We start from the raw sequence: 14754 nt of genomic DNA, 5'->3' as shown, positions 1-14754 counted from the left end.
TAAAATAAAAAAAAAAAAAACGCGAACCATGGTATTTGGAGAAAAGAAAAAACATTGAAGTCAGAAGGTATTTTTAATAAATATATTATATTAATTTGTTTTTTACATATTCCCATTATTTTTTTTTATTCCATGCATAATCATATGTATTCGTATATATAACGATGTTCTAAATTATTTTATTTGTGGATATTTTATTTCATTTATTATGTTTTTATATGAGTTTCCCTTTATATTTTTTATAACTGAAAAATTATTAATACAATATCTATATATTTTTTAATATAACAATTATATATATTTCATTGATAAATTTTTTTTTTTTTTAACAAAATTTAACATAAGCTACATTTATTAATACATTAAACTGTGATTATATTTTAATTTTAAAATGATTATTATACATGAATATTACTTTAAATCGTAACTACAATTTTATTATATTCAATTTTTCGTAACATTGTTTTAAATATCACTATATAAAGAACACACGCCATATTTTATATGAAAATTACATTTTCAATCGCACATATTTTGTATTTGTATTAGTTATTTTTTTATAATTATGTATTGTAATTTATTGTAGACATTACTTATGTTTTTATTTTTTTTTTTAAACATACATTTTTATTGCATTTATTACATTTTCTTAATTTGATGTTCAAGTTTTTTATAAATTATTTTATTATGATAATCATTTTTCACTATGTATAATGTTGAAAAGAGTATTTAACACAAAAATTTAAAAGAGGAAAATGTATTCTGTATTTATTTATTACATATATGTGAATTTTTTTTTTTTTTTTTTTTATGTTTCTGTTTTTAAAAATGCATGCCTATAAAAATTTTTTTTTTTAAAACTTTTGTAATATTTTTATATTTTTTTATTTTATTTTTGTAGGAATGAATATTGTGATAGAAAACATAAAGTGTTAAAAAAAAAAAAAAAAAAAAAAAAAAGGAATTAAAACTCAAAAATAAATGTAAGATATATATATATATATATACATTTATTATTTTACTGTAATAATGTATAAATTTTTTTTTTTTTTTATTTGATATATATATTTTTTATCCAATGTTAAAAGTTATTTAAACTTTTTATAATTTGAATCTAATTATTATATTTATTTTACTTTTTTTTTTTTTTTTTATTTAGATACCTTTAGTTGTTTTAATTAAAAAAGATATATATAAATATATATATTTATTCTGTATATTGCAATTAAAGTAAAAAATATAATTGTTTGACAATAACTGAGGGAAACATTTTTGTTACCGCAAAAATTAAAAAAATTTAAAAAAAGAATAACTAATTTTTATTTTTAAATAATACTTAATAAAAATGAAGAAAGATAGAGAACCAATAGATGAAGATGAAATGAGAATAACATCAACTGGGAGAATGACCAACTATGTTAATTATGCTGCTAAACTTCTTGGGGAAGAAGAAAAAAAAAGTATAAAAATAAAAGCCACTGGAAATGCAATTGCAAAAGCAGTAACTTTAACAGAAATCGTTAAAAGAAGATTTAAAGGATTACATCAAATTACAAAATGTGGAAGCACTATTATAACAGATCAGTATGTTAGTGGACAAGATAATAACGAACATGTTGTTCAAGAAAAGACTGTTTCTTTTATTGAAATTTTATTATCAAGAGATCAATTAGATACTAAAGATGCAGGTTATCAACCACCCTTAGACGAGAAATATGTTAAAGAAATGACACCTGAAGAAATTGTTAATTCTAGAGGATTTAGAGGTAGAGGATTTAGACCAAGATATTACAGAGGCTTTAGAGGAGGAAGAGGTAGTGGATTTTTAAGAAGAGGTGGATATAGAGGATTTTCAGAAAGAATGTATGAAGGAAGAAATAGTTTTAGAGGTGGTAGAGGTGGAGGATATGGAGGTAGTTTTGGTAGAGGTGGATACAGATCTGGTGGTGGTGGAATGGGAGGTGGAAGAGGTGGATACAGAGGTGGATATAGAGGAGGAAGAGAAGGTGGCTACAGAGGGGGAAACAGAGGAGGAGGATACAGAAGCGGCAGAGGTGGATATAGAGGAGGAAGAGCTCTTTCATAAACTCAAATAAATTGATACAATTACTATAAATATATTAAAAAATTATTAAAAAAAAAAATAAAGTATATATATATATATATATGTATATATTTATATGTATTTATATCTATAGTAAAAAAACAAATATTATATATTTATATATATTAGTAATTACTAAAAAATACTAAAAATACTAAAAAAAAAAAAAAAGTTAGAAATATATATATTTATATGTATACAAATAAAAATTTATATAGAATTATTCTAGAAAGAAAAAAATTAAGCATACAGTTACATGACATTTTTTAGCTTTTATATTCAAGATAAATAGTAAATCAAGTATAAAATGTATATATATATATATATATATATATATGCAGAATTTTTTATTATTTAATAAAAAAAAAATTGAAAATACAATAAATTAATAGTAATACATAAAATTAATTTAAAATTACGTGAAAAAAAAAGTAATAAATATTTCTATATTGATGTTTGATAGTAAAAAAAATTATGCATAATCACTTTTACATATATATTATATTTTTTTTTATAATTTCTTTAATATATTTTTTTTACACTCATACAAAAGAAGATTTTTATAAAGCGCATGTAACGTGTTCAGAATTTTTTTGCGCTTAAATATATTAAAAGAAAATTAAAAAATATATATATATGTGTTATGTATATTTTTCAAAATCACAATATTCAATTGACATAAAAAAAAATTATATATATATATATATATATATATATATATATATAAGAAACGTTCTAAAATAAAATATATAAGTTCGAAATATATTTTATAATATTTTTTTTAATAGATATATAAATGAAAAGTAATTATAAGTTAAAAGAAAGCAATGAATAATTTATAGAAAGTTAATTTAAATTTTAATAAACAGTAATTATATTTATTTCATATTAGTATGTATTTTTACACAAAGCAATAATACCAAAAATAAAAAAAAAAAATACATTATTTTTTATATATAAATATGTTAATATTAGTTTAAATTAAAAAAAGAATAATGAAAAATACTTAAATTTTTTTATGCAAATAATATTTTGCAGTTTATAGAAAAAAGTTTTAATATATTTTTTTTTTTTTATCTCTAAACATTTCCAATGATATTATGCAAATATTAGGAAAATTATAAGAAAAACTTGTTATATTTTATAAAAAAATATAATAGGTGGATTATTTAGGCATTAATAATAGCTTTTAATTTTACCTATTGTATATTTTATTTTTTAAATTGTCCTATGAAAATAATAAAAATTTTTCTATAATAGAAATCCTATATAATTTGTTATTAGTAATTGTAATAATTATCTTTTTTTTCTTTTTTTTCTTAATCAAAAGAATTATAAATTTTACTATATATAAAAAATTGAAGTGTGCACATTTTAAAAGAAAAATTTTAATGAAGCATAGGATTGTATTAAAATACAATATATTTATTAAAAAAAATATATTTATCAGTATATTTTTTTTCATATCTTTTTCTAAAATAAGGTAAATTATTTTAATTTTTAATTGTATAAAGCTTATATAAAAAAGTATAAGACAATATTACTTTAGAAAAAATATACCTATATAAATATTAAATAAATAGTAAATCATTTTTGATAATGAAAAATGTGTTCATTTAAAAGTATAAATTAAATAACAATGATTTTAAGAATTTTAATTTAAATTTAAATGTAGTTATATTCACTTACAAATAATAGTAATATAGGTTAATTTCAACAATGTTATAAAATATTTTTTTAAAATATTAAAAAAAAAAATTAAATTATTCAAAATAAAATATATATTTATTTAATAAAATAACATAAAAATGGAATATGCAAAATAAATATATTTCAATATAATATTATTAAAAATAAATAAAAGTTAAAAGAATGATTTAATGTATTATGATAAATTTATAAAATATATTTAAACTTATTAACGTAAACAAATTAAAATAAATAAGATTAATTTCACCTTATTTTGTGATAAGTTTTACAAATTAAAATGAAAAAAAAAAAAAGAGTTAAAAAAAATTTTTTTCACGAATATAAAACATATATTGAGTTGTAAAATAAGATTAATATAACAAAAATTCCCATTTTTTAATATATAAATACTTATTTGAACTTTTTACTTATTTCTTTATAATATTTCATTTGTTTCTTAGAAACACTTCTTGGAATAGTTTTTATTGCTGACAAAATATGTTTTTGCTTAATTGTTAATATATTTTTATTTTTTTGAATGAATTCATATATTAAATTATTTTTATCTTTTTCGCTTAATTCTTCATTTTTTAAATCTTCAATTTCGTACATCATGTTATTTTTTTTTATTAATATACTATTTTCATTATTAAAACTTATTATTTCCCCATTTTTATTTTTGCTTAATATTTCTTTTTCATCCAAATTCGATATTTCATTGCAATTCTTGTTATCTAATTCATTATTTTTTTTGCGATTTATCTCATTATTCATTACAGTTTTTTCTTTAAGTAATTCTAAGTCATTTTCAATAGTTTCTTTATTTTCAAATTCAATCATTTTTTTATTTATCTCTTTATTTTTCCTACCTATTTCATTACATACATTATGACTTTTACCAATTTGATTAAATGGCATATAATTTAAATCATTTTGAACAGTTTTGCAATTATTTTGCATGTGTATTTTATTATGTGAATTATCATTCGAAAAATTATCAAAGTCTTCTACATACGTACTTAACAAAACCTTTTTATTCTTGAATTTTTGTATAGAATTATTTGTATTATTGTCATTATTGCTATTTACATTTTCATTTTTTGATATAAAAAAACTGTTTTTATCCTTAGATAGATATATATCACAGTTGGAATCATTATGTACTACATTATTTGATGTTTGCAAGTCTGCATTTAAAAAATCAATTTCATCTCTACATTCTTGAAGGGCTATAAAAGCGCTTTCCCTTAAAACTCCATATAAATCTGCACCACTATAACCCTTGGTTAAATGGGATATTTCAGAAAAATCAACATCTTTATCTATAGGCATATTTTTTGAAAGTTTTTTTAAAATATCAATTCTTCCCTGATATTTAGGTAAAGAAATATATATGAGTTGGTCAAATCTACCACTTCGTAATAATGCTTTATCTATTATATCTGGTCTATTTGTGGTTGCTATAATGTATACGCTCTCCCTTTGTGAAAGACCATCCATTTCAGCTAATAACTGATTTACAACTCTATCTGATGCTAATGCAGCTTTATTATTAGCCCTATTAATACATATACTATCTATTTCATCAAAAAAAATTAAACATGGCTTATATATTGAAGCATATGAGAAAATTTCTCTAACTTTCTTTTCACTTTCACCAACATATTTGTTTAAAATTTCAGGTCCTTTAATAGCTATAAAATTTGCTTTCATTTCATTACTTATTGCTTTTGCGAGCATAGTTTTACCACATCCTGGAGGCCCATACAATAATATTCCCATGCTTTTATTTATACCTAAATGTTTATATATATTAGCATATTTAATTGGTAATATAAATTTACATTCTAATATTTTCTTGATTTTTTTTAAAGATCCTATATTATCTAAACTTATGTTAGGTACTTCACATATATTTTGTGTTGTCATTTTTTTCTTTATATTATTTACACTCTCATATATAATATCATTGTCAATGTTTATATTAACTCTTTTTTGCTTTTTCTCATTTACGTTTTCCACATTCCTTTTATAATTAAATATACTACTATATTTTCTTTTGTAGCTAGCTTCTTTATTAATATTATTATTATTTACATTTATAGAACTTCCAGTTTTATTGAAGTTATTACTTTTTATATCAGGTGAATATTCAGAATTACTATATATATGAAATATATTTTCTTCTTTTTCTAAATTATTAGTGGTTTTATTATTTTGAATTTCTTCATCACATTTTCCTATCATATTTATATTCTTTTCCATTATAGATGCATCATTATCATTTTTAATTTTTTCTTCTGTTCTTATATTATAAAAATTTTCATTTATATCATCATTTTTTTTTTCTTCTATAAGAATGTCTTCTCTTTGATAAAAATCATCGAAATTCTTACTTTTATATTCTATATCTTTTTCATTTTCTTCAACATTATTTGTATTGATACTTTTTTTTATAACATCATTATATATGTATAAATTTAATGATTCCTTAATAATATCGTATATTTGTCCTCTATTAAATCCATATGTAACTGACGCTGTGTATTTAACATCAAAATAAACTGAAAATTCTTGAGATATTTGTTGAAGCATTTCTACTCGATCTTCATATGTAGGTATAGGTATTGATATAAATTTTTGAATTTTTGTATAAAGTATGCTTTCATATGGCTTATCAACACTTAACAAAAGTATGATAATATTAGAATTATCAAATATACTTAATAAGTAAGTAAATAAATATAAATCAGTAGAATCTTCTTTTGAAGAAAATATAATATCTATATCATCAATACAAAGTATACCTTTATTATACTCTTTTTTTATATGTTCAAATATTATTTTTATTTTATTATTTTTTGCGTCGTTCGATAAATATCTTATATACTCTGGTAGCTTTATATAGAAAAAAGGGCAATCACATTCTCCTGCAATAGCATAAGATAATGTAGTTTTTCCTGCACCACTTACACCATTAATATTAATAATAGTATTAAAAGAATCTTCTCTAAATTTATATGGATAAATTATACTATATAATAAATCCTTTTTTATATTTTTGATTCCTTTATAATCTCTTAAATTTCTATTAGATTTTATACAATTTATAATATTGCTAGAGTTGTCTATTAAACTATTTTCTCTGTTTTCTGTAATATTATTTACTTCTGATTTAATTTTCTGACTAATTAAATTTAAAAACATATTTTTTTCTTCGTTAATAATTTTATCCTTTATTTTATTTTCTATAAGTTTTTTACTCGTCTTTTTATTTAATTCACTCATTTTATCATTTTCATTTTTCTTACTCACATTTGTATTTTTTTTTATTGCTTTTATATTTTCCTTTTCGACTTTATTTGCATTTTCATCTATGTTTAGTTTCTCTATCTCTTCTTCACTCTCACCTTCATTTTCAGTTTTCTTTTTCTTTTCACATTTTTTATCTACATCTTCTATGTTTTCTTTTGATTTAACATCAATTTTTTTATTTTTGTTCATCTTTATTTTATCATTTCTACATATTATATTTTTCATGAAAGTATCGTAATTTTCAAAAATATTTCTTACTACATTTATAATTATTGTTTTTAATTTCTTTTTTGGTGAACGTCTATATTCTAAATATTTTTTTCTTAAAATATTTTCTATGAAAGAATAATTATTTATAATATTCTTTAAATTTACTTGTTTATCTTCATTTTTTAAAATTAAATTATTATCTAAAATTATATCATATATTCTTTTTTTTAAAGAATCAAAAAACATTTTTCTTCTTATAAATGTATGAAAGAAAAATAATAAAATAAAAGTAAAAAGACTACCTTCTTTTTTATCATCTAAAAGAATACAATGTTCACATTATCCTTTCATTATTGTTTAAATTTTTTTCCTTTCAAATTTACATAAATAAAACAAAAACTCAAATATCTATAAAGATAACGTTATATAGACTTTTAAAAGATATATTAAAAATTGTTGTTAAATGTACAACATTAAAAAAAATTTTATATTCAAAACATAATAAAAAAAAAAAAAGAAAATAAGCAAAAAATATTTCAAAATAAGATGGCCCAACAAAATGTATTTTAAAGGTTTAAACAGACAATATATATATATATAAATACATAAAAATATAAATTTTTTTTTTTTTTTTAATTAAAATAATGAATTAATAAAAATAACTTCTTTATATTTTAAAAAATCTCACTAAAAAAATAAATAAAATTAAAAAAAAATGTAACAAGTGTTTATAAAAAAAAAAAAATAAAATAATATATAATTTTATATAGAAACAAAATTAATCAATTTCATAATTCGAATTCCTTAAATTATATTTATATATATGTATAATTTGTCATTATTTCATTTATTTAACAAGATAAAACTTCATTATTTGACATAATTATGAAAATTAAACCTATTAATATAAATATCAAATAAAATTTTTTTTAATTTAGTATATCAGAAAAATAAATTAAACTGCATATATATATATATATATGGATTAATATTTTTATTATTATGTTTAAAGTTTTATTTTGCGGTTTTTTTAGTAAGAATTAGCAATTTTTTATTAAAATAATTACATAAATGCCTTTTTTTAGCAAATTTTATCGAATAGAAACTTCAGAATAAAATAAATTTTATATTTCGTAAAAAAGAAATAACTAGAATACCTTAATGTTTGGAACTTTGAACTTTAAGGATTTACTAAAATTTTATGTTAATTTATATCTTAAAAATGAGAAACAAAATTTAAATATATAAACAAAATAGGAAATCTTTTATTAAAAAAAAAAAAAATGATAATTTTAAGGCTATTTAAAAAAAAAAAATAATTAAAAAATATAAAACTTTAAAATTAACAAAAAAGTAAAAAAATAAAAATGAAATTACAAAAAATATATAAAATTTTTATTACTCATTTTTTAAAAAAAAAAAAAAAATAATATACATATGTACATTTTTTTATTAAATCAAATTTTTGAAGTTTTTCATGTTAAAAGGATCTGACATGGCTTGAATACTCCTTTCGTATTTTCGGAATTCTTCAAGTGTTTTACATGCTTTCGTTGATATTTTTAAGTATCTATCTTTTTTTACATTATCTTTTTCATTTAAAGCCTTATTATTATATTCTCTTTCAATTTTTGTTAAATAATCCTCATAGCTTATTGAAGTGTTCTTATTTATTAACTCTTTTAATATGAAGAAGGAAATATCTTTAATTATAAAATAATTAAAATGAGATTTAGCAACAGCCAATGGATAAATATAATGTTCCATTATAAATTCTTGCAACTGATAATCATATCGAAGAGGTAATTCTTCTTCTTCCTTATTAGAATTAGTAGTTAGTATATTATTACTACTATTTTTATTGTTTCCTTTATTTTTGACTTCATTTGAATTATCACTTATATCATATTCAAAAAAAGAATGCTCACTATTAGAATCTTGAGATGCACAAACACTTTTTGTACTATCTGCATAGCTTGAATTTTCTTTAGAACTACAATCACTATTGTTTGCAATGTTGGAGTTATTTAATTCATATCTTTTCTCGTTTTCAATTTCACATGTTTCATTACAAGATTTATTTTTCCTTTTATCCTTCTCTATGTTAATTTTTCTTTTTTGAATGGCCATTTTTCTTTGATTTTCTTTTACTTTTAGTAAGAACATATTTATGTCTTTGCTTTCACATTTATTATAGCAAATGTTTCTATTTAAAGTTCCCTGATTCTCATCGTTACTTTCAGATTTTCCGATAAATTTATAAAAACCAGTGGTAATGGCAGATGTAATGTCATTTAAATTTTGAACAATAGCTATTTTTGCATTATGCATATTTTTATCCCATTCAAACCAATACCTAGCTCCATTATTTCTCCAATAATTAATTAAAACTGGTTGAGGAATATTTTTTATTTTAGGATAAATTAGTGGCTCAATTCTAAAAGCAACCGGATCAAAACCATGAAAAATGTTATAAAATTTCAATTCTTTAATTAACTTAAGTCCATTGTTTATATACTCAGGTTTATATAAAGATAATAAAGCACTCAACGGACTTCCAAGTGTAAATAAATAATGAATTTTACTTTTTAAATTATATTTCAAATTACTTTCACTAATTCGAACTTTCACATTGTTTAATATTTCATATGCCATTGCACTACCTAGTGAATATCCTAAAAGACATATTTTGGAATTTTTAAATCTTCCTGTTGAATCCTATAAATTAAACATATAATTATATATTTTTTTAATCTATTTAGATGTATTTTTTCTAATATATAAAAGTAAACACTTTTTTATATGTAAAAGCTATATAGGATTTCAATTTACATTTATAGTATTATAAGTTTTAAAATTACACTCTTTAAAGATTCTAAAGTTTTATTAATATCATTATATAAATTTAGCATTATATAATCCCCATATCTTGGATGTAAAAAACATATTATATCCCCAGAAGCTAAATTAACTATTTTTCTAGTCTCTGTCATTGTATTGATATTTATTCTATTAAAAACACTACAAAATAAAAATAAAAAAAAAAAATTATTATTTTAATATTTAAAGATATAAATTGTAAGTAATATAAAATAAAGGGTAACATAATTTTCATAGTTTTCTATTTGAATAAAAACTTTTCATAGAAATATTAAAATATACTATTATATGTTTATATGAAAAAATTATTACTGAATTTGTGCGTCAATTATATACTTTTTCCAATTAAATATATGAAAATGTATATTAAAAGGATAATCAAAAAACCACATTTTTTTTACAATTTTAAAGCTATTTTTAAGATCTTCACATTGATTTATAATCAATTCTTCATTTGATCCTATACCATGAATTATTAATATAATATAATCTACGTCGTTAACTTTGTCATCTAAATAAGGTTCTTCTTCATAAAATTTTATTTCAGTATCTTTTTTACATTTAAGAGTTTTTTTATTAACACTTTTTTCTTTTTTAGGAAAAAATTTAAAACGATTGTTTTTCTTTTTTTTTTCGTCGTCATCAATACTATCTTCAACTTTCAAAGTATAATTCATTATGATATTATAGCTTTAAATAATTTTTTTCTTTAAAAATACTAGCTTAAAATATTTAATTAGACTTTTTTAACGTTTTTATAGAAGTTATTAACTCTTAGTTTTTTATTTTTTTTTTTATGAATTTTTTTCTTTTTTCCAAATTTTCCGATTTATTTAATTAAAATAACACTTATGCATTTATATATATAGAATATACATTAAATATTAAAATTGGGAATAAATAAATAAAATTATAGACAAATAAAAAAAACCTAAATTTTTAAAAATACAATATTTTAAGATTTTCTTCCTATTTAAAATATTAATATGCTTTAATAATTTTTGTTCCTTAAAATATATATTCCCCATTATTAAAGAAAATGAATTTATTCACATATATTAAATAATTCTTTCTCTTTTTTTTCCTTGAGAAAACATTGTCAAAATTTTTAATGTTTTTTCGTGAATTAAAAAAATCTTCAAAATAATAAATTGAAAAAAAACAAATAAAAAATAGTAGAGTTATATCTTAATTTTTTTTTATATTTTCTTTTTTTATTTTAATATATCTTTTATATGTATTTTTATATAATTGAAAATGAATGTAAAAGTATTCCTTTTAATAGAATGTGTACTTATAAAAAAATATGTAGCATTGTTTTTATAGCATTTTAATTTGTTTTTATCTTTTTTTTTGTGCTCAAATTAAATAATTCATAATAATTTATTTTTTAAATTAACAGAAAAAAGGTTAAACATACTTATAAATTAAAAAAATAAATATTTTAATATTAAATTTTTACGTAAAAATTTTTTACGTTTTGATAATAAAAAATTTGCATGGCTTTATTCTTGGTTGTTTCATTATAAAACAAACCTCATACACTTTTTTCTATTTCACGCACACACACACAAAAAAAAAAAAAAAAAAAAAAAAAAAAAAGCGATAACAATAAAATAACCTACAAAAAAAAAAAGGAGAAATAAAAAAAAAAAAAAAATTAAAAGAACATAAAAAAAAATTTTAAATATTTTAAAGAAAAAAAAAAATAAATTCATAATTTAGCGCCTTTCTGTATTATAAAAATTTAATTTCTTCCTTTTTAAATTATATGAAAATATATAAAATTTTCTCTAAAAATTTTATCAACGTAATCTTTTTTCTTTTTCTTGTGGTGCAGATAAAAGTAAAATAATGTTCTAATATTTTAAAAAGAATTATGTTTTACTAGATTTCATCCTTTGTTTTCTTTTATAATACATATAATTTTCTTTAACAAAAAAACATACCATATGAATTTTCAAAACTAAAGAAAAAATTAATTTATAAAATTTTAATATAAACTAAAAAAAAATAAATTATTATTTTTCTACAAGAAATTTTCACAATTCAGTATATATATTCATTGTATATTTTTTAAAAAAAAATTTATAGTAGAAACAGTTTCGGAACAACTGTAGATGATTTATTAAAATTTTTTTTTTTTTATAATTTGTTTTTAAATAAATTCTAAAATTTTATTAAAAATTAATTTTCCATTTTTAACATAAATATTTATATTTTTTTGTAAACTTTCTTTTTTTTTTAACCTTTAATATTGAAAAAATTTTTAATCTATAAATGTTTTAACCATATTACATTTCTCCAATTAAAACTTAAACCGCAAAACATAAATATATCATATTTTTCTTTTTTGAAAAAACGTTTGTTTCTTATAATCCATTTTTTTAAATGGATCTATGCACTTTAGAAAAAAATAATAAATCAATTGAAAGTTTATGTAAAGTATTAGAAAAAAATTATAAAACTTTTTATTTGTTAAACCCAGACGGTATTCTTGATTCAGTTGCAGGATTAGAAAATTTATCTATTTCATTTTGTAATATTTCATTTAAAACTATTATATGTTATAAATGTTTAACTTTTTTTGATTGTGAAAGTAATGCAAATTTTAGAAAGTGCCCTAAATGTAAAGTAGTAAATGCAATAGTACCTTATGATAATATAGGCAAAAAAGTAATCATACTTATATGTTTTCATTGCAATAATAGAAATATAACAAATATCGAATGTTCATATGTTCAATGCTATTTATGTAATTATATGAATTATGCACAATATTACAACTCTAATAATAATAATAGAGCAGAAATTAATAACAATAGAGTAACAGGAAGAAGAAGAAAAATAATTAATTTTTTTATGTTTAGAAATATGTGTAAATGTGTAAACCCTCATAGCAGCACTAGAAATAATTCTAGAGAAAATAACATTACTAATGAAGAACAAAACGATAATAGAATAATGGGTAGAGTAAGCGAAAATAATAGAGAGATGAACAATATTAATATAAATAATGTTTTAGATGTAGATAGAGAAGTATACAATAATCAAAGGATGAACAATGTTATTTTCCACAATGAAGAAATACATGGAATTGTAAAAGAGAGTGTAACATATAACGATGAAAATAATGCACATTTTAATAAATTTAATGTAAATAATGCAAATAGCAATACATTACTTACAAATGAGAGATTTAATGAAAATATGGGAAATTTTAATAATAATATCAAAAATAATAAAAAAAACAAGGAGGTACGTAGTAATAAGAAACATTTAGAAAAAATAAATAATATTGAATGTAATGAAAATCTCTTTTTGGATAAAAATAATGATGTTGATATTGTATCAAATGATAATAAAACATATAAATCAAGTTTCAATTTAAGCACGCAAGCTGGATCATGTCCTAGAAACAGTGACATGTGGTATGATGAGCATTTAAATTTATTAGATAATTATCGAGAAAAATTAGGAACTGTTGTAGAAAATGGTAACGTGAAAAGAAAAACTTTAATGTTTAGTAACATGCATGATATCTATAATAAGAAAATTATTAAAAAATTAAGTTTTACTGGAACAAATGGAAAACGAGATAGTGACGTAAAAAGATACATTGAATACTTTAACAAGTTACATTGTAAGAGAGATAGTGATTTAACTGATATGGTTGAAGATGGTGATTATCATAGGTTATTTAATATCCATAAAGAGAATATAGAAAATGAAAATTTTTATAAATATCTAGAATACTACGAAAAGTTTAATATAAAGAATATATCAGATAATTTTTCAAAAAAAAATATGGTAGATAATTTCATAAATGGAAATTTGAATAATAATAAAAATATGAACAGTGAAAAATGTGTTGAAAATTTAAACAATTTTAAATTAAATAATTATAATAATATGGATATACGTAATCTTAATAATTTTTCTTTAAATAATAAAGATACTAAAAGTTATGTAAATAAATATTCATCGAAAGTTAATAATAATAAAAATAGAGAGATAAAATTATACAGTGTAAATCAAAAAAAAGCAGAAAATATCTCACAAAAAGTGAAAAATAAAAATGTGGATTCTCAAAAAATGAGCGCATGTATAGAAGATGAGTCAAATAAAAAAAGTAAATATACTAATGGAAATAATGGTCTTAAATCAAAAAATAAAGTTAATAAATCACCTCATAAAAAAAAAAAAAATAAATATGAAAATAAAAATGAAGATAAATATATTTTCTACTCTAAATCTGAATTATGCAGTGAATTTCGTTAATAATAAAAAAATATAAATATATGTTTTAAATACATATAATTAAACATAGATCATCTATTGATTATTTTTTAACGTCACTAAGTTAAAACCTAGAAAATTCTTATTAATAAACAAATAATAAAAATAGGAAATCTTATGAAATTAAGAAAAATCCTTTTAGTAATTCAAAAAAATTATTGTATATTTTTATTACAGAAGCAGAATATAAAAAAAACATAAAATAATTATTTTTTTTATAATTAATTTTAGTATTCTCTTATTAGAAACAGCCTAGA

The 14754-nt window shown here is 18.9% G+C and overlaps 4 protein-coding genes across 4 annotated transcripts; 2 read left to right on the top strand and 2 right to left on the bottom strand.

Moving 5' to 3' along the window:
- Window positions 1-1345: 1345 nt before the first annotated feature.
- On the top strand, window positions 1346-2086 carry PGAL8A_00521800 (DNA/RNA-binding protein Alba 1, putative; the record flags this gene model as incomplete). Its single annotated transcript, XM_028674051.1, has 1 exon — window positions 1346-2086. One exon carries the CDS (start codon window positions 1346-1348, stop codon window positions 2084-2086), a length of 741 nt encoding a protein of 246 aa, XP_028530443.1.
- Window positions 2087-4204: 2118 nt separating this feature from the next.
- Window positions 4205-7564, bottom strand: PGAL8A_00521700 (ATPase, putative; the record flags this gene model as incomplete). The annotated part of the gene is made up of 1 exon (XM_028674050.1): window positions 4205-7564. One exon carries the CDS (start codon window positions 7562-7564, stop codon window positions 4205-4207), a length of 3360 nt encoding a protein of 1119 aa, XP_028530442.1.
- A 1206-nt stretch (window positions 7565-8770) lies between these two features.
- Window positions 8771-10875, bottom strand: PGAL8A_00521600 (phospholipase DDHD1, putative; the record flags this gene model as incomplete). Its single annotated transcript, XM_028674049.1, has 3 exons — window positions 8771-10036; window positions 10180-10339; window positions 10511-10875. 3 exons carry the CDS (start codon window positions 10873-10875, stop codon window positions 8771-8773), a joined length of 1791 nt encoding a protein of 596 aa, XP_028530441.1.
- A 1714-nt stretch (window positions 10876-12589) lies between these two features.
- On the top strand, window positions 12590-14479 carry PGAL8A_00521500 (conserved Plasmodium protein, unknown function; the record flags this gene model as incomplete). The annotated part of the gene is made up of 1 exon (XM_028674048.1): window positions 12590-14479. The coding sequence occupies one exon, from the start codon at window positions 12590-12592 to the stop codon at window positions 14477-14479; it is 1890 nt and encodes a 629-aa protein (XP_028530440.1).
- Window positions 14480-14754: the final 275 nt, after the last annotated feature.

Source organism: Plasmodium gallinaceum, assembly GCF_900005855.1.
Source record: "Plasmodium gallinaceum strain 8A genome assembly, contig: PGAL8A_v1_152, whole genome shotgun sequence".
In the NCBI taxonomy this organism is placed as follows: Eukaryota; Apicomplexa; class Aconoidasida; order Haemosporida; family Plasmodiidae; genus Plasmodium; species Plasmodium gallinaceum.
The sequence above is the reverse complement of the archived record's forward strand: the minus strand, read 5'-3'. Positions and strand labels throughout refer to the sequence as shown.